The 21,020-nt window shown below is 44.9% G+C and overlaps 1 protein-coding gene across 4 annotated transcripts in view; it reads left to right on the top strand.

Moving 5' to 3' along the window:
* Positions 1-1,594: 1,594 nt before the first annotated feature.
* DENND1A (DENN domain containing 1A) overlaps positions 1,595-21,020 on the top strand; it is a 973,091-nt gene continuing 953,665 nt past the window's right edge. For all 4 annotated transcript variants that reach the window (XM_073590695.1, XM_073590694.1, XM_073590697.1 and 1 more), the window contains exon 1: positions 1,595-1,900. In XM_073590695.1, coding sequence (XP_073446796.1) covers positions 1,884-1,900 — 17 coding nt within the window. In that variant the 5' untranslated portion in view covers positions 1,595-1,883. The remainder of the gene's footprint in view (positions 1,901-21,020) is intronic.

Raw genomic sequence — 21,020 nt, 5'->3', positions numbered from 1 at the left:
TGTCTGTATACGGGGCAGAGTCGTGTATTAGTGTCTGTATACGGTGCATAGTCGTGTATTAGTCTGTATACGGGGCAGAGTCGTGTATTAGTGTCTGTATACGGGGCAGAGTCGTGTATTAGTGTCTGTATACGGGGCAGAGTCGTGTATTAGTGTCTGTATACGGTGCATAGTCGTGTATTAGTCTGTATACGGGGCAGAGTCGTGTATTAGTCTGTATACGGTGCATAGTCGTGTATTAGTGTCTGTATACGGGGCAGAGTCGTGTATTAGTGTCTGTATACGGGGCAGAGTCGTGTATTAGTGTCTGTATACGGTGCATAGTCGTGTATTACTGTCTGTATACGGGGCAGAGTCGTGTATTAGTGTCTGTATACGGTGCATAGTCGTGTATTAGTCTGTATACGGGGCAGAGTCGTGTATTAGTGTCTGTATACGGGGCAGAGTCGTGTATTAGTGTCTGTATACGGGGCAGAGTCGCGTATTAGTGTCTGTATACGGGGCAGAGTCGTGTATTAGTGTCTGTACACAGTGCAGAGTCGTGTATGTGTCTGTATACGGGGCAGAGCCGTGTATTAGTGTCTGTATACGGGGCAGAGTCGTGTATTAGTGTCTGTATACGGTGCATAGTCGTGTATTAGTGTCTGTATACGGGGCAGAGTCGTGTATTAGTGTCTGTATACGGTGCATAGTCGTGTATTAGTCTGTATACGGGGCAGAGTCGTGTATTAGTGTCTGTATACGGGGCAGAGTCGTGTATTAGTGTCTGTATACGGGGCAGAGTCGTGTATTAGTGTCTGTATACGGGGCAGAGTCGTGTATTAGTGTCTGTATACGGTGCATAGTCGTGTATTAGTCTGTATACGGGGCAGAGTCGTGTATTAGTCTGTATACGGTGCATAGTCGTGTATTAGTGTCTGTATACGGGGCAGAGTCGTGTATTAGTGTCTGTATACGGGGCAGAGTCGTGTATTAGTGTCTGTATACGGTGCATAGTCGTGTATTACTGTCTGTATACGGGGCAGAGTCGTGTATTAGTGTCTGTATACGGTGCATAGTCGTGTATTAGTCTGTATACGGTGCATAGTCGTGTATTACTGTCTGTATACGGGGCAGAGTCGTGTATTAGTGTCTGTATACGGTGCATAGTCGTGTATTAGTCTGTATACGGTGCATAGTCGTGTATTACTGTCTGTATACGGGGCAGAGTCGTGTATTAGTGTCTGTATACGGTGCATAGTCGTGTATTAGTGTCTGTATACGGGGCAGAGTCGTGTATTAGTGTCTGTATACGGGGCAGAGTCGTGTATTAGTGTCTGTATACGGGGCAGAGTCGTGTATTAGTGTCTGTATACGGGGCAGAGTCGTGTATTAGTGTCTGTATACAGTGCAGAGTCGTGTATGTGTCTGTATACGGGGCAGAGCCGTGTATTACAGTCTGTATACAGTGCAGAGTCGTGTATTAGTCTATATACAGTGCAGAGCCGTGTATTAGTCTATATACAGTGCAGAGCCGTGTATTACAGTCTGTAGACATAGTCGTGCGTTGGTGTGTATATGGTGCAGAGCGGCGTACTGTTCTGTGTGTGTCAGGCAGTCGTCTCTTCGCTGAGGCTCATTCACACGCTGAGCAGTTGCCGCACACTCTCTCGCAGTGACGCTTCTCCACTCTGGCTCCTGTAGTTCCTGTCTGTGAGCAGCGCAGTCCTGAGCCTGACTCCTCCCACCCATGTGACGCATCACGTGGTCCTGACGTCACGCAGGTCCTGTAGCTGCTGGGATCTGGCACCTCACATCATTGTCAGGTCCTTTAGTCCCCAGGATCCGGCGTTTGCCATGTCCCTGTGTGTGTGAGAGGAGGCAGAGCCCGGACAGCGGAGAGGATGGGCTCCAGGGTGAGGTGAGTGTGCAGGGCCGAGGTGCAGTGAGCAGCAGTGTGCAGCTCCTCCTGTCTGACATGTCTATTCCCACATGTGCCATGTTTATGCTCTCCATGGACTGTTGCCTTAGTTTTATGGTCGGGGTGCAGTATATAACATGAACCTCGCCTGCTCTTCGCTGTCACACTCCGTCTATTGCGATAAGAAACGTAAGAAAGCGACTTGTTTGGACATTTTGCGCCTTTCCTTATTTGCTGAGCATCGGTTAGACAATGGCGTGTAAGTATCGCAAAGAATAATAAAATGGAGGTGTTGCCCTTGGCAACCAGTGTCCCTAACTTTCATTTTCCCTCAGAGAAAAAGGAGCGCTGTCGTTTGCCATGGTAACTGCGGGCGGGCGGATTTATCAAACTGTCTAACATAAAAAAAAAAGCAACCCTTGTTTCCCGTAGCAACCAATCACCGAGCAGTTTTCATTTATCAAGAACTGTGGGAGAAATGAGAGCTGAGTCGGGATTAGTTTCTATGACAGCAAGTTATTCCTCTGCAAAAAATACAAGTTATCCCTTATACACAGGATGACGTGCAGATCTCCAATGTTTGGGGAACCCCCCCGCAGTCCCAAGATGAGGGCTTTAGAAGCCCAAGAACAGAGCTTCCCAGCCCCGTCCTGTGTGGTGCATATGCGCGGCCTCTGCTCCATTCATGGTATATGTAACTAGTCTGTAAAATCTCAGTTGCATCATGGCAACATGCACATGTCACTCCGGCTCATCGCTGTCACAGTTGACATTTATTAATATTGTTGCAAAGGTAAAATAGAACAGTTCATCACTAGCACCTAGTGACGAGCGAGTATACTCGTTGCTCGGGTTTCCCCGAGCATGCTCAGGTGATCTAAAAGTATTTGGCGTGCTCGGAGATTTAGTTTTTGTCGTCTCATCTGCATGATTTGCGGCTGCCAGACAGCTTGAATACAAGTGGGAATTCCCTAACAGGCAATCCCCACATGTATTCAGGCTGTCAATTAGCCACAAATCATGCAGCTCCAGCGACAGAAACTAAATCTCCAAGCACGCAAAATACTCTTAGATCACCTGAGCATGCTCGGGGAAACCCGAGCAACGAGTATACTCGCTCATCACTACTACAACCAATCAGGATGCTGCTTACATTGTCCAGAAGACGTCTGGATAGTAAGAGATGCAATCTGATTGGTTGCTCTAATTTCCACCCATTTGATAAATCACCACCAATGACTTTTGTCGTAGTGGTTCCCCGGCAGGAGTTGTCATATTTGTGTTGTATATGGCAGGTAATGCATGTTCCGACTCCACAGTGGTAAATAACATGTTGCCTTTGATTTCCATCCATGTAGAGAAGAAAAAAGCTGCATAAATCTTTGGGCTAGACATGACCATACAAGTTGTACAGCTGTGGCCTAATGTTCTTGTCAGTGTCACATTCCCTAACTATTTGGAGGGAGGGGGCTCTTCTCTTGGTCTTACTGCTTTTTACACGCATCAGCCATAACATTACTCCACTGACAGGTGAAGTGAGCAAAACCAGAAAGAGAGAACTTAAAAACCCCCTAAGGTTAAAGGAGTTGTCCAGTTTTAAATCAGTCTACATGATTGCTGAGTTGGGAATCCTCACATCACACACTGTCAGGATCCTCCGGTGTCGGCACAGGGAGCGGCGGTCATATGACGTAAAGTATGTGATATACATTCTGCCGGCCACATTCATACTAGACGTGCCCCTGCATTGAGCTTTCCCTTGCCCATCTAGTCAGAGTGTGGCCGGGAGGATACATATCACATACTTGCTGCCATATGACTCCTGTTCTCAGTGCCGACACTGGAGGATCCTGACAGCGCGCGATGTGAGGATTCACAAGTCTGCAAATAGCATAAAGAAAAAAAACCTCTAAAGGAATAATTTTTTTAAATTAAAATTGTACACTTTGGATATGCTCCTTTTTATGTGATTATCCCTGATTGTGAGGGTCATATAGGGCAATATTTAGGGACAGATGCCAAGGAACGGGGGTGCCATTATCAGAAGGGTGCCAATCTCCGCTGACAGGTAATTATACACCCAGGATTTAGACTAGGGTAATTCAGTGCTTTCCATTTGTCTTGCTGTTTTGGTATACTTTATCAATTTTGTAAATATTTTGCCAATTATTTGTCTGTTGAGGCCTTAATTTTTCATGTATAATAAAATCATTGTTTTATGTTTTTTTCCCTATGTTAGCTATTAAGTTTTATTCCTCTCCAGTCCTAAACTTTTCTTCTTGATTCACAAGTCTGCAGTAACATAGAGACTGCAGACTTGTAGTTTAAGGCCAGACTTCCCCTTCCCATGGTGAGTTTTTGATCCTGTGTATTTTTTGTGTGCGCAAAAAAACGCAGTGTTTTAGATTTCCGGCAAAGTGATGGGATTTAGAAAAAAAATCTCATGCCCGTTGTGCATTATTTTTAAGCACCGTAAAACTGACTTGTGCATGGAGTTTGATGTGTGGATTTTCCCCATAGACTTGCATTAGATAATCGTGCATGTGCTCTGTCGAAACACACTAAGAACGCATGTAGTCCATACTTGACTATCAATAAAGTTTTGTCAAAACAAATATCAGGAAGCATAAACAACATACCAAAAAGATTTAAAAACTGCAGTGTCAAAAATATGATAAAAATGCATGTAAAAAAAGCAAGTAATTTACTTAATAGGTGCAGAAGGTCTTCAACCTCAAAAACTCACAAAGTACTCATCATTAGAATGTAGCCTACTAATCGACTGATGTCACTTGTGTTTAATCCACGCGTTATTGATTGAGATGGCCAATATACAAAAAGATATACGTATATCGTGCGTCAGCACACTGTAATTAATGAATACACAAATACCACTATCACAATTATTATACAGCCTTCGGCTCGAGGCATGGCGACTTGATGGATAAGGATCGATCTTGTGGAAGCCTAGACGCAGTCATGGCTGAAAGTGTTGGCACCCTTGAAATTGTTCCAGAAAATGAAGTATTTCTCCCAGAAAATTGTTGCAATTGTATACACCTTTTGTCATACACATTTTTATTACCTTTGTGTTTATTGGAACAACACAAAATTACAGAGGGAAAAAAAGGCAAATTGGAAATAATTTCACACAAAATGCCAAAAATGGTCCGGACAAAATTTTTGGCACCCTCAACTTAATATTTAGTTGCACACCCTTTCTATAACCATCAATAAGCTTCTTACACCTCCCAACTGGAATTTTGTACCTTTCTTCTTTTGCAAACTGCTCCAGGTCTCTCATATTTGAAGGTGCCTTCTCCCAACAGCAATTTTAAGATCTCTCCACAGGTGATTATTGGGATTGAGATCCAGGCTCATTGCTGACCACTTCAGCACTCCAGTGGTTTGTTTCCATCCATTTCTGGGTGCTTGTTGAAGTATGTTTGGGGACATTGTCTTGCTCGATGACCCTGCTTTTTGACACTGGACACTGCATTGTGACCCAAAATCCTTTGGTAATCTTCAGATTTCATGATGCCTTGCTCTCAGTAAAGACACTCAGTGCCAGAGATGGCAAAACAACCCCAAAACAACTTTGAACCTCCACCATATTTGACTGTAGGTACTGTGTTTTCTTTTTAGGTTTCATTCAATTTTCGGTAAATCTTAGAATGATGCGCTTTACCAAAAAGCTCTATCTTAGTCCCATCTGTCCACAAGATGCTTTCCCAGAAGGATTTTGGCTTACTCGTGTACATTTTTGGCAAACCGCAGTCTAGCCTTTTTTTATCTGTCAGCAATTGGGTTCTCCTTTGTCTTCTGCCATAGCATTTTATTCAAATGTTGACGGATAGTTTGCGCTGACACTGATGATGCACCCTGAGCAGGCAGGACAGCTTGACTTTCTTTGGAACTTGATTGGGGCTGCTATACAATATCCAGATCATCACGTGTTGCAACCTTTCATCAATTTTTCTCTGCCGTCCACGTCCATAGAGATTAGCTACAGTGTCATGGGTTGTAAACTTCTTGATTATGTTGCAGACCATGTGGAATATTAAGATTTTTAGAGATGAATTTGTTACATTGAGATTGTTAATATTGTTCAACAATTTTGGTTCTCAGACAGTTCTTTTTCTGTCCTCCATGCTTAGTGTGGCACACACACACACAATGCAAAGATTGAGTCAACTTCTCCCCTTTTTATCTGGTTTCAGGTCTACTTTTCATTTTGCCCACACCTTGTACTTGCCACAGGTGAGTTTAAATAAGCATCACGTGCTTGGAACAATTTCAAGGATGCCAACACTTTCAGCAATGACTGTAGGTCTACCAGGGTCTTGTCCGATGTTATCTTGATTGTATCAAGTCATCGAGTTCCTGGTCTTTCTCTTCGCCTTCTTCCTTCTATTCTTACGACCAAGATGTCCTTCTCCATTGATTGCTCTCTTCGTATGATGTGTCTAAAGTAGTCAAGTCGTAGCTTGGTGATCCTTGCTTCGATTGACGTGTCTGGCCTGATTTGTTCCAAAATTGATTTGGTTTTTCTTCTTGCCATCCATGTATTGATAACATCCTTCTCCAGCACCACATTTCCAAGGTGTTGATTCTTCTTCTGTCTTGTTTCTTTAACGTCCAGGTAAGACCAGACTATGTACAAGCGTGTCTTCATCGCCAATGGAATGTTCCAGTGACTTAATTCTTGATTTGCCCATAGCTATTTTCTTATTGACTTCTGGTTTCAGTGAGTGATCATTAAAGTTCATTACAACTTCCAGTTCGTCACTGTCCATTTCAAATGAGTCTCTGTTGTACTTGACAGTAGTCATTATATTTGGCTTCTTTGTGTTGAGTAGCAGTCCCAAAAATCAAGATTTTCTTAATTTCCTATTTTCTTAATCAAAAATCGTAAAAGCCATCCAAGTTCGACAAGGAGACCTCAAACGTCTGGTCTCTAACATATGTTCACCTCTTGATGTTCCCAGACAAGTCTCAAATTATATGGGGAAGAGAGAGGTTTTCTCATGTGCTAAGCCTGGTTGATTTCCTGGTAAGATGGGTGGATAACAATGCCTCAACCCCTAATACAAACTGCAAAAAAGGGTCCTGCACACATACATCTGTCTTTAGTGCAGATCACTGCTATATAAGCACTTAAATGCGCGATTCCAATATGGCATTCTTGCACAAAATACACAGTAGCCAATATACAAACCGTGGGATTCTATGAGCTGTCCCAAGCCAAAGGTGTAGATGGAGAATAGTAGGGGTCCTAGGACAGAGCCTTGAGGAACACCGACAGACAGGCGGCGAGGTGAGGAGGTGGTGTGTGAGAGGGAGACACTAAATGTTCGGTCTGTTAGGTTTGATGAGATCCAGGATAGGGCCAAGTCTGTGATGCCAAGAGATGAAAGAGTCTGTAGCAGGAGGGAATGGTGTACAGTGTCGAAGGCAGAGGACAGGTCCAGGAGAAGGACAGAGTAGTGTCGCTTGCTCTTGGCGGTTAGTAAGTCGTTAGTGACTTTAGTTAGGGCAGTTTCAGTTGAGTGATGCGGTCGGAAGCCAGATTATAACCGGTCAAAGAGGGAACAGGAGGAGAGGTGGGAGGACAGTTCAAGTTATACATGCTGTTCCAGTAGTTTTGAGGTGTAAGGGAGAAGAGATATCGGGCGATAGTTAGACACAGAGGATGGGTCAAGGGAGGGCTTTTGAGGATGGGTGTGATTGAGGCATGTTTGAAGGATGAGGGAAAGACACCATTTGTAAGTGACAGGTTGAAGAGGTGTGTTACAGATGGGATGAAGACTGTGGCCAAGTTAGGGATGAAGTGAGACGGGAGTGGATCGAGGGCACAAGTGGTGAGGTGTGATCTTGACAGAAGGGTGGAGAGCTGATCTTCTGTCATGGTGGAGAAGCTGTCTTTTGCAGAACAGGGCTGAGCAGCTAAGAGGGGAATTGGGGGCTGCGGGCCAAAGTTTTGTCTGATCGTGTCGATCTTCTGCTTAAAGAAGGAGGCAAAGTCTTCAGCAGAAATGAGAGGAGGGGGAGGAGGTGCTGTGGGACGGAGTAGAGAATTGAAAGTGTTGAAGAGCTGTTTAGGGTTGTGAGACAGGGAGGATATGAGAGATGCGAAGTAAGTTTGTTTTGCGGCAGAGAGCGTGGACTTAAAGCTGGCAAGGGACTGCTTGTATGCGTTGAAGTGCTCAGTAGAATGGGTTCTCTTCCATCTCTGCTCAGCAGCCCTGGAAACCCGTCTCAGTTCTTTGGTCAGGCTGGTCAGCCAGGACTGCCTGTTGATTGTTCGCGTTTTGCTCTGCATGAGGGGGGCAGCCAAATCAAATGTTGCTGTTATTGTGGTGTTATAAAAAGTGACAGCAGAATCTGTGTCATGAAGGGAAGCTATGTCTGTAAGAGGGAGAAGGCACTCAGAGAGTGATGGTAAATTGAGGCGTTTGAGATTCCTGCGAGGGTGAGCAAGTTTAAGGAGTGGGGGTTGTGCAGTAGGAGAGGAGAGGCAAGAGAATGTCAGTAGGTTGTGGTCAGACAGGGGGAGGGGTGAGTTATTGAGATTAGTGAGGGAACTGAGAGGGGTGAAGATAAGGTCCAGCGTGTGACCATCTTTGTGAGTGGTCGCAGAGGACCATTGAGTGAGGCCGAGGGAAGCCGTGAGCGATAGGAGTTTAGAGGCAGCCGGGGTGGAAGTGTCAATGGGGATGTTGAAGTCGCCCATGATGATGATGGGAATGTCAGCAGAAAGGAAATGGAGTAGCCAGGTGGTGAAGTGGTCGAGAAAGGTGGAGATGGCTTGTTCTGGGGGGCGGTAGATGACAGCCATTTGGAGGTTGGAGGAGGAATAGATGTGGACGGAGTGCACCTCGAACGAGGGAAGAGTAGCGGAGGGTGGCAGAGGATTTGGGGTAAAGGAGCAGGTATCAGACAGGAGCAAGCCAACTCCTCCACCACGTGTGTTGCTGGGGCGAGGGGTGTGAGAGAGATGGAATCCGCCATAGGAAAGCGCAACTGGAGAGGCTGTGTCAGAGGGAGTGAGCCAGGTTTCAGTGATGGCAAGGAAGGAGAGTTTGTTGGTGATAAAGAGGTCATGGATAAATGATAGCTTGTTGCAGACAGAGCGTGCGTTCCATAGTGCTCCAGGTAAGGGGGTTGGTGGAGTGGGGGCTGGATGAAAGGGTATGAGGTTATCATGGTTGTGAAGACGTGTATAGGATCGTGGCAGGGTGATAGAAGTGAGTGTAGTGATGTGTTGAGGAGGGCCAGGATTAGGGGATACGTCGCTGGCAATGAGGAGTAGTAGACAGAGCGTTAGAAGGTGGGAGCAGGATAGGACATGATGTGGCCGTGTGTGTCTGGTGAAAAAGGATTGTATGTGGAGGAACAGTTGTGACAAAGAGGTGAGATGGCTGGGAAGGATGGAGGGGGAAATGACAAGTTCCTTACTGGGTGGAGGGATTGCAGGAGCTAGGGAGAACTAGTAGTAGTATGGGGGTTATAGCAAAAAGATGGCGAAACATTGTTGTGGTGTTTTAGTCCGTTACCTCGCAGTCAAATTCCAGTCCAATTCTAGTCTAATTCTGAGAAATTAGAAATCTGTACTTTGAAATATGGATTTTGAAATAGATGGAGCCAACTACGTCTGGAGCAGACCCATGGTGCTGAATATATGTGCAGCTAAAGACAATCAGGTGTGAGTGAAAGTGAGGTGTGACTGCCCAGACCAAATGCACAGAGTTAAGCAAATGTCATAAAAGGGGGAATGGGTTATACAGACCACTTAGATGTGTGGCAAAGATAACAAGAATGGAGTACAATTATGGATACAAGAAGATGGGTAAGCAATGCATACCATATACAATACAATGCAGTTCACATGGGGGCATTCAGGAGCATGAGAAAGTGGTGGAAATTCAGCAATGCATACCATATACAATACAATGCAGTTCACATGGGGGCATTCAGGAGCATGAGAAAGTGGTGGAAATTCAGCAATGCATACCATATACAATACAATGCAGTTCACATGGGGCATTCAGGAGCTTGAGAAAGTGGTGGAAATTCAGCAATGCATACCTGTGGGAACAGAAGAACATCTCGGTCAGATGGTGTTGATGACATTACTGTAGGAGTCATGAGTGGCCAAGTGCATTCTAGGATTCTAGTCTAATTCCGAGTACTTAGAAATCTGTACTTTGAAATATGGATTTTGAAATAGATGGAGCTGACTACGTCTGGAGCAGACCCATGGTGCTGAATATATGTGCCAGATTTTGTAGGAAATGCAAAACTGGTCCAAAGAATGATAACTGATGAACAAACAACAGAGTCATGAACATCTAAGACTATTTTTTGGCCGTTTAGCCATAGACATGTCAAACTGTTTACGGCAGAACACACCGGTGATGAACAACTAAGCATTAGTACTAGACCATGAAGCAATGGAAGAATTTGTCCTAGAACCGCAGATGCTTGGGAGTCCTGTAACATGTAGAAGTGATGGCAACGGAGTACACAATATGAAGAAGGAAAATCTGTGGCGACTCTGTGGTTTCCAATTGTCTGCTGGGAAACCTCAGGTAATGGTATTCATGTGACTATTACTTTTGTTGTAGGCCAAAAGTATCTTTGTATTCAAACGGTATAAAGAGTCACACTGTATCTTGTTCAGGAATGGTCTCAGGAACTTGCTTAAAAACTTGAAGACGATAATTTAGCAGATTCTCCAGATCCCATAAGGCGTCCTTGCAGTATGATGGAACATATAACCTCCATGGATTAGCCATTATCTCACAACTTTCAAGACTTAGAGCCTCGGATTCTAACGTCATATTGCCAGATATGGCAGTTCATCTGATTGCTATGTATAGCACTGAAAAATAAGCTTCTAGTTGACCTCTCAGGCAATGAAACTGAAAATCTTTTGGATAATTGGGTGGTATTCCAAAATGTGAGTCTTTTAGAGAGCTTTCACTGTTTTTATACATAAACAAAAATATATATTTGTTACGTATTTCATTGTATGTATTTTATATTGACTTGCATTAACACCCATTTTTTTTACAAGCCGAATCCTGTACTGACTTGATTCCCTGGGTGATCGTCTCACTTCTCCGCTGTACATTGCAATATACTGTAATGGACTGAGGCTGTTACTGGAGATCTTGAGTGCACTGGTGGTAATAGAAGTGCTTTCTGGTATGCAAGGCATCTGAAATCTGCCGTCCGCATGATCTAATACCACTGATTTAGCTTATTATTACACTCGAAATTCCTTACTCTGAATCTGAGCTAAACTGAAGACAACTAGAAATTAGTGTGAAAAAAATGGATTTCACAATATCCTGTAAAAACTGCCAATCCCGACAGAACTAGTGAAAACTGATCAAAACTAATGCTTTGTCAATCACTGGTAACGCAGTTAAATGGGGTATTTTACATATCGACGGATTTTCACCCCTCCCACAGGTGCAGATGCAGGCTTTGTAATATAGCCGGTATCTGCTCTTAGCACTGATTGCTGCAGTTTAACCACTTAAGTGCACGATTCCAATATATCGTCTGTGCCCGTACCCAAAATAGCCCCCATAACATGATCTCAAAATGCTTTTGGATTGCCAAGGCAGCTGAGGAATGTGAAGATTCCCCACCACCACCAGCACAAAGAAACCCATCATTTTGGTGCTACTGTCAAACTCAGCCATTGGCTTTGCTTTATAGAATATCATTATCTGTACATAGTGCAAGCGATTGTAGGTCCAAGCCTCACTTGTTAGATAAAAAATAAAGTGAATAATAATAAAATAAATTAACAATAGTATAAGTTTGACTCAAACACCCCTGCTCATATTCACCTGTGTTCATCCATCAAAACCTACAAAAGACAAAATGAAAAAAACCTTGCTATAATTAGATAGTGTAGGACCGCGCCGACCACAGAGTCACCTTGTCGATGGTGGGATGGCTTTTATGCTATGTTTGATCAAATACAGAATTACTAAGAACTCTATGATTTAAATGCACTTTTGCTTTGTACTTATTTAATTATAGCAGGGTTTTTTTCATTTTGTCTTTTGTAGGTTTTGTATGCTTTATGGCCATGTGAACATGCATTTATATGCTGCATGTGTACCAACTCAAACCAAGCTCAATTTTTGTGTTTTTTCTGTGTTCATCCATCATACCGTCATGTGTCTGAACTCTTGAGCCTGAGCTTTGTGGTCAGCTTCTCTGTTCGTGAAGCCACAGCAGTTACACCTCTTCTCCAGGTGTTTAGTTTCTGTTACCCTTACTTCAGTTTTTTTTCAGGATATGTTTTGTTTTCATTTACTCATTTGTCTGCCCTATCACCTTTCGAGTGCGGCTTTATATAATTTCTCCTTGTTGGTATTTCCTGCCGTTGATCGTCACATTTGGATGTCCAGCCATACTTCTGGAGTTTAAACCAATCAGTAAAAGACCAGCTAGGGTTTCTCTTTGCTGTTTATTTTCTTTTCCCTGCACCTATATTCTGTTTCATTTTAGGAAGTTGGGAACATATTCTCTAACAGCATGTACTTATCCTATTTTTCAGGTTATAAGACGCACTTTTTTCCACCAAATTTTGGGGGAAAATGGGGGTGTGTCTTATGCATATTGTGGGGAATAGATAGCTCAGCTGGGATCTTTGCTTTGGCACAAGCGTGTGGCTATGAAGTCACTTCAGCAGACTAGCAATATGGACACGGCATATTTATTGTGCACACTTGTTATTCAATGTTACACATGCCAAACATGAAATAAAACATCTAAGGCCGTCTGGCCACTAACTAACAATAGCAGGCTAACTACAAAATAAACCTATATAACAGCAAACAAGTCCATGTAATCTTACTGTGTCAGCTCCCAGCTCAGCAGACGAGATAGACTGAGAGATCCCAGCTCCTCCTGATTATATCAGCTGGACCAGTCAGGAAACCAAAACCTGGATTGAATAAGTGGAGGGGGAACTACCAGTCCTTTCCATGCTGATCACTAAGGAAACCAGGACTGGATTACAGTGAAATAAACTGGCTTCATCATCAGTACAGGGAGACATATGAAATGAAACAGGGAGAAATATACCTGTTTTCTAGTACCTCTCCCCTTGGCACCTCACACACCCCCCTCCTCTGTTCGAGCCCGTGGGGTCGGACACGACGAGTCACCAAGCAGTGCGTTCTAGACAACGCATCTGCATTTCTGTGCGCTGTGCCCGCCCTGTGCTCAACGGAAAATTTAAACCCTTGTAATGCTAAGAACCAGCGTGTCACCCGCGCATTGCCTTCTTTTGCCCGGGACATCCACGTTAGGGGCGAATGGTTCGTCACTAGTCTAAACTGGCGACCTAGTAAATAATAGCGCAAGGTGCACAGGGCCCATTTCACAGCCAGGGCTTCCCGCTCAACTACACTGTAGTTCTTTTCTGCTCTCGTAAGCTTTCTGCTTAGACAGGCCACTGGGTGTTCCTCGCCATTTACTTCTTGAGACAAAACCGCGCCGAGGCCCACCCCAGAGGCGTCCGTTTGGACAATAAACTCCCGTTTAAAGTCTGGTGCAACCAACACTGGTTGGTCACAGAGGACTGTTTTCAATCGCTGAAAGGCCTCCTCTGCTTCTGCGTTCCACTTTATTGTGACAGATTTCGACCCCTTAGTAAGATCTGTGAGAGGAGCTGCGATGGTCGCAAAATGTTTTATGAACCGCCTATAATAACCAGCGATCCCTAAAAAAGCTCCAACCTGTTTTTTGGTTACCGGTCGTGGCCAATTTTGAATAGCGTCCACTTTATTGGCTTGAGGCTTCACGACGCCTCTCCCTATGCTATATCCCAGATAGCGAGCCTCTTCCAATCCCAACGTACATTTCTTGGGATTGGCAGTCAACCCAGCAGTTTTTAGGGAGTATAAGACAGCTTGTACTTTTGACAAATGCGTGTCCCAGTCATCGCTAAAGATAATGATGTCGTCCAAGTACGCGGATGCATACTGGCCATGGGGTTTTAGGACAATATCCATTAGACGTTGGAAGGTGGCTGCGGCACCATGCAACCCAAATGGCATATCTCGGTACTGGAATAATCCCTGGGGCGTAACAAAGGCAGTTTTCTCTTTGGCTGATTCCGTGAGGGGAATCTGCCAATAACCTTTTGTTAAGTCAATAGTGGATATGTACCTGGCCGAACCCAGTCTCTCTATCAGTTCATCGACTCTTGGCATTGGGTAGGCATCGAATTTCGATACTTCATTTACTTTCCGAAAATCGTTACAAAATCAGATAGTCCCATCGGGTTTGGGCACCAGTACGATAGGGCTAGCCCAATCACTCCGGGACTCCTCAATGACCCCGAGCTCTAACATCTTCACTTCCCGGGCAATGGCTTGTCTCCAAGCCTCTGGAATTCGATATGGTTTTAGCCGTACCCGCGCCTGTGGATCAGTAACAATGTCATGTTTAATTAGGTGAGTCCGGCCAGGAAGTTCCGAGAAAATATCTGCATTCCTCTGTATGAACTCCCTGGTCTCTCGTTTTTGGCTTTCGGATAGTGTGTCTGCAATACCCACTTCTGGCGGAGCTACCTGGGGGTCCTTCACCTTAGAAGGTGGTGCCCCTCGAGGCCCATCCTCAAGGGCAGCTCCTGCCACCAGACTCTCCCTGTCCCGCCAGGCCTTAAGCAAGTTTATGTGGTATATTTGTTCGGGCTTTCTCTTGTCTGGTTGGTGTATTTTATAATTTACTGCACCTATTTGTTCCAGCACTTCGTATGGTCCCTGCCATTTCACAAGAAATTTATTCTCTACGGTAGGCACCAGTACCAACACCCTGTCTCCGGGTTGAAAGACTCGTGTTTTTGCCGCTCGGTTGTATACCGTGCTTTGGGCATGTTGTGCGCGCTCTAAACACTCTTTAACTATTGGCATAACTGCTGTAATTCGGTCCTGCATAAGTGTTATGTGTTCAATTACACTGCGAAAAGGAGTCACCTCTTGTTCCCAAGTCTCCTTGGCAATATCTAACAGGCCTCTAGGACACCGCCCATAAACCAACTCAAAAGGTGAAAAGCCTGTGGAGGATTGGGGTACCTCACGTATAGCGAACAGGAGGTATGGTAGTAGGGCATCCCAATCTCTCCCGTCCTTATCAACCACCCTTTTCAACATTCCCTTTAAGGTTTTGTTAAAGCGCTCCACCAAACCGTCAGTCTGAGGGTGATATACTGAGGTACGCAAATGGGAGATTTTTAGTAGTTTACATACAGTGCCTACAAGTAGTATTCAACCCCCTGCAGATTTAGCAGGTTTACACATTCGGAATTAACTTGGCATTGTGACATTTGGACTGTAGATCAGCCTGGAAGTGTGAAATGCACTGCAGCAAAAAAGAATGTTATTTCTTTGTTTAATTTTTTTTTAAATTGTGAAAAGTTTATTCAGAGGGTCATTTATTATTCAACCCCTCAAACCACCAGAATTCTGTTTGGTTCCCCTAAAGTATTAAGAAGTATTTCAGGCACAAAGAACAATGAGCTTCACATGTTTGGATTAATTATCTCTTTTTCCAGCCTTTTCTGACTATTTAAGACCCTCCCCAAACTTGTGAACAGCACTCATACATGGTCAACATGGGAAAGACAAAGGAGCATTCCAAGGCCATCAGAGACCAGATCGTGGAGGGTCACAAGGCTGGCAAGGGGTACAAAACCCTTTCCAAGGAGTTGGGCCTACCTGTCTCCACTGTTGGGAGCATCATCCGGAAGTGGAAGGCTTATGGAACTACTGTTAGCCTTCCACGGCCTGGACAGCCTTTGAAAGTTTCCTCCCGTGCCGAAGCCAGGCTTGTCCGAAGAGTCAAGGCTAACCCAAGGACAACAAGGAAGGAGCTCCGGGAAGATCTCATGGCAGTGGGGACATTGGTTTCAGTCAATACCATAAGTAACGTACTCCACCGCAATGGTCTCCGTTCCAGACGAGCCCGTAAGGTACCTTTACTTTCAAAGCGTCATGTCGGCTCGTCTACAGTTTGCTCATGATCACTTGGAGGACTCTGAGACAGACTGGTTCAAGGTTCTCTGGTCTGATGAGACCAAGATCGAGATCTTTGATGCCAACCACACACGTGACGTTTGGAGACTGGATGGCACTGCATACGACCCCAAGAATACCATCCCTACAGTCAAGCATGGTGGTGGCAGCATCATGCTGTGGGGCTGTTTCTCAGCCAAGGGGCCTGGCCATCTGGTCCGCATCCATGGGAAGATGGATAGCACGGCCTACCTGGAGATTTTGGCCAAGAACCTCCGCTCCTCCATCAAGGATCTTAAGATGGGTCGTCATTTCATCTTCCAACAAGACAACGACCCAAAGCACACAGCCAAGAAAACCAAGGCCTCGTTCAAGAGGGAAAAAATCAAGGTGTTGGAGTGGCCTAGTCAGTCTCCTGACCTTAACCCAATTGAAAACTTGTGGAAGGAGCTCAAGATTAAAGTCCACATGAGACACCCAAAGAACCTAGATAACTTGGAGAAGATCTGCATGGAGGAGTGGGCCAAGATAACTCCAGAGACCTGTGCCGGCCTGATCAGGTCTTATAAAAGACGATTATTAGCTGTAATTGCAAACAAGGGTTATTCCACAAAATATTAAACCTAGGGGTTGAATAATAATTGACCCACACTTGTATGTTTAAAATTTATTAAAATTTAACTGAGCAACATAACTTTTTGGTTTGTAAGATTTATGCATCTGTTAATAAATCCTGCTCTTGTGTGAAGTTTGAAGGCTCTAACTTATTTGCATCTTATCAAACCTGCTAAATCTGCAGGGGGTTGAATACTACTTGTAGGCACTGTAAATCCTTAAGTATACGAGACATAAAGGGGGTCCCTTGATCCGTAAGTATCTCTTTCGGAATGCCGGTGCGGGAAAACATATTAACCAGCTCTTTTGAAATTGATTTTGCATTGGCATTCCGCAAGGGCACTGCTTCGGGATAACGCGTGGCGTAATCCAATACTACCAAAATGTACTGATGACCCCTGGCAGATTTAACTAGTGGACCGACTATATCCATTGCTATCCTCTAAGGGCACCTCTATTATTGGTAAGGGCACTAAGGGGCTTCTAAAATGTGACATAGGTGCGGTCAATTGACACGTAGGACATGACCGACAGTACTGGGTCACGTCTCCCACTAGACCCGGCCAAAAGAAACGTTGCAGAATACGGTGTTTTGTCTTTTCTACCGCCAGGTGTCCTCCCAAGGGATGTTTATGTGCCAACTCCAAAACTACCTGGCGAAAGGACTTAGGTACCACTAGTTGTTCTACCACCACCCCTCACACCTTGTCTATGTGATACAACATATCCTGCTGCACCGCCACGTGTGGGAACTCGTTTTGAGCCCCTGGGTACAATGGTCTTCCCTCGGAGACCTTTATGTTTTCCCACGCCCTTGCTAGAGTAGGATCCTGGTGCTGAGCGGTCCCGAACTTACCACGGGCCACCTCAAGATCAGGCATTTCTAAAACATCCTCTAGCTGGTCTGCCTCGCCTGCATACACAGCCAGAGGAGAGTCCGCAGATTCTAGTACTTCCTCTGAGATGGGTTCTCCGTCGTCTTGCTGCAATGGTTCAGGGGCTAGCTCCGGAGTACCGTCTTCAACTAGAGGGTTCATGCCACTTTTGAAGTTCCACAAGTCCCAAAATAAGGGAAAGTCTCTCCCCAGGATTACACTGTGTCCCATAGACTTTATGACTGCCGCCTGATGTCTTTTGGTCCCTACTGGCGTGGCAAGAGTAATCCAGGCAGTGGGGTAGTTCTTAGTATCCCCATGGATGCAACTAATGCCCACGGTTAAGTTCGTTAGGGCGCTAGAGTCCACCAAACTGGCATGTACCAAAGTTACTTGACTGCCGGAATCCAAGACGGCATTCACACTATAACCGTCAACCTCGACGTGGCACACGTGTTGTTCATTTCCCGTGAGGGTCTCCGCCACACAGACTGACTGCACATATAACGAAAGACGCCTCGTAGCGTTACAGTCCATTGGCTCTGTAGTCATTGGGCAGTTAGCTGCTACATGGCCAAGCCCGCGACATCGCCAACATTGTATAGGCCCTTGTCTCCTCGATGGAGATCCCAGACGAGGTCTGCTGGCTTGATGTGAGCCCATACCGCCTCCATAGTCCTTTGTAGGTCTGCTACCCTTCATTGTGACGTTCTCTTCTTTTGAAGATGAAGTAGGTTTCGCAGGGGACTCCAGCGATTTCTTGGGGAGCCAGTGGGGTGCTAACGTCCCTTGGAGTAGGCTTTCAGAAGCATTGTAGCGTTCGACCATGTTCGACCATATTCACCAACTGGTCAGCGGTAGTTGGGTCACCCTGTCCAACCCACCTCTGGATCTTAGCGGGTAAGGACCGCAGGTACTTGTCTAGAACAACACGCTCCACCATCTGTGCGGACATCAAAGCCTCTGGTTGCAGCCATTTTTTTACTAGACGGATGAGATCATGCATTTGTGAGCGGGCTGGCTGATGCTCCACAAAATTCCATAAATGCACCCTCTGTGCGCGTACATGCGTGTTTACTCCCAGCCTTGCCAGGATTTCGCCTTTGAGTTTGATATAGTCCATAGCATCCGCTCCACTCAGATCATAATAGGCCTTTTGTGGATCTCCGCTTAGAAATGGAGCAACTACCTCAGCCCATCTGTCCAGTGGTAAGTGCTCACGTTCTGCAATACGTTCAAACACGGTGAGGTATGCTTCCACATCATCGTCTGCGGTCATTTTAAGCAAAGTCTTATGTACGGCTTTCTGCGCACTAGCAGCGCTTTGTGCACGGTCTCCCTCATCTCGGGGTTGCCGAACCAAGGCCTGTTTTATTGCCTCCAACTGCTCTTGCTGCATCTGGTGTTGCTGCTCCAGAGCCTTCTGGAAGCAAGTATTAGTCTGCTGTTGTTGCACATTTGCTTGCAATAACTGCTTCACTAGTTCCTCCATATTACTGGACTCTTGGCTCTTCAAAAGCGCAGAAGCTTTCAGCCAGGACATACACAGCGTTTTCTCTGCAGTCACAGTCCAGCAGCCACAAGTGCCCGCATTCTCCACCATTTGTGGGGAATAGATAGCTCAGCTAGGATCTTTGCTTTGGCACAAGCGTGTGGCTATGAAGTCACTTCAGCAGACTAGCAATATGGACACGGCATATTTATTGTGCACACTTGTTATTCAATGTTACACATGCCAAACATGAAATAAAACATCTAAGGCCGTCTGGCCACTAACTAACAATAGCAGGCTAACTACAAAATAAACCTATATAACAGCAAACAAGTCCATGTAATCTTACTGTGTCAGCTCCCAGCTCAGCAGACGAGATAGACTGAGAGATCCCAGCTCCTCCTGATTATATCAGCTGGACCAGTCAGGAAACCAAAACCTGGATTGAATAAGTGGAGGGGGAACTACCAGTCCTTTCCATGCTGATCACTAAGGAAACCAGGACTGGATTACAGTGAAATAAACTGGCTTCATCATCTGTACAGGGAGACATATGAAATGAAACGGGGAGAAATATACCTGTTTTCTAGTACCTCTCCCCTTGGCACCTCACAATATATACCTTACCGGTACCGTTGCTGCAGGCCGCAGGCTGGGATGAGGGGATGTCCAGTGGTGCTGCGGGTGCCCGACGTTGCTACGGGGGTGTCCGGTGCTGCTGCGGGTGTCTCCGGTGCTATCGGGGCTCTGCGAGGTCAGGATCTCTAACCTGTACAGGAACTGGCAGGTTCACTTGCAGTTTTTAGTCTGTTATCCATTTTCCCGAGTGAGTAGCTACTCAGACGTAACACATCCAGATAGGTATAAGGTAAATGTAAAGAAGCAGAATTGCAGTCTTTTTTAGTTTTCTCAAATACCACAAAAATGCAATACAACACATTAAAACATCATGGGTACACCAAAAATGGTAGCTCAGCTCACAAAATACAAGCCTTCACATAGGTCCTTTGACCAAATTATCAAAAGTTATGGGCCTCGGAAAATCATCATTGACCTGAAATATTGTGTTGCCAAGTCATTTTTACTTTTTACCGCAAAAATTACAGCATCAATCCGAAACCCCCCAAATTATGGCAGTGTTGCAAATTTTCCATCATTTCACCCTACTTTTTCAGTACATTGTAATGTAAAATGAATGAGGACATTCAAAACTATAACTCATCCTTCAAAAAACAAGCCTTTATGTCAATTAAATAATAAAAATTGTTTGGAAGAGGAGGAAAAAAATGAAAGCACAAAAATGAAAATTGCTTGCGTAAAACGGTGGAAAAATCCACTCCATGCTCGGTATTGTTGTGTATTCTGCATAAAAAAGTCACACATCAGCTCCAATATATTACAACTGGGCTAAGGTTTTGAGCCTTGGATCTGTTCAGCAGATTCTCTGGAAACTTTACTATGGCAGAAGACCAGTGTAAAAACTTTTCTGTATCGCCTGAGACCACCAGGGAATCGGAATTAGGAATTAAGGCAGCAAATAAGCAGTTCTTGAAGCTGATGTGTTGGAAGCAAAAAAATTACAAAGCCTTACGACCTGTTTGACCTTGTACCTTAGACCACCAGGAAAGTTTTAAATAAACTGAATTATTCTTTTTCTTATTGTCTCTTGTCTAACAGTCTCAGTTGCTGTTGAAGTGAATGGGGAGAAGATCTGCAGTACCTGGGAATGGCTACTGCACAGTATTTTTTAGTCTCTATACCCTGTATACATGCGGCTAGTGCCGGATGTCAGACCTCTACCAATCTGATATCAATATGTAAGTCCTTGACACCCGACTTAAAATGAAGAGAGGAACCCCCAGATATTTTGTGGCTCACGCTTAATTGAATTACCGTATTTTGCGGTTTATAAGATGCACCGGATTATAAGACGCACCCCAAATTTTGAGGACAAAAATAGGGAAAAAAACTTTTTTTTTTTTAATAAAATGGTGGTGCTTCTTACAATCCAGGCATCTTTTTGCTTACCGGGGGTGGTGGCTGCGGTGAAGCGGGGTCCTAGGGTCACTGCTGGTGGAGGCAGGAGT

Source organism: Dendrobates tinctorius, unplaced genomic scaffold, assembly GCF_039654945.1.
Source record: "Dendrobates tinctorius isolate UK_male_01 unplaced genomic scaffold, ASM3965494v1 ptg000120l, whole genome shotgun sequence".
Classification (NCBI taxonomy): domain Eukaryota; kingdom Metazoa; phylum Chordata; class Amphibia; order Anura; family Dendrobatidae; genus Dendrobates; species Dendrobates tinctorius.
Note: the sequence above shows the minus strand (reverse complement) of the source record. Positions and strands in the feature narration are given on the sequence as shown.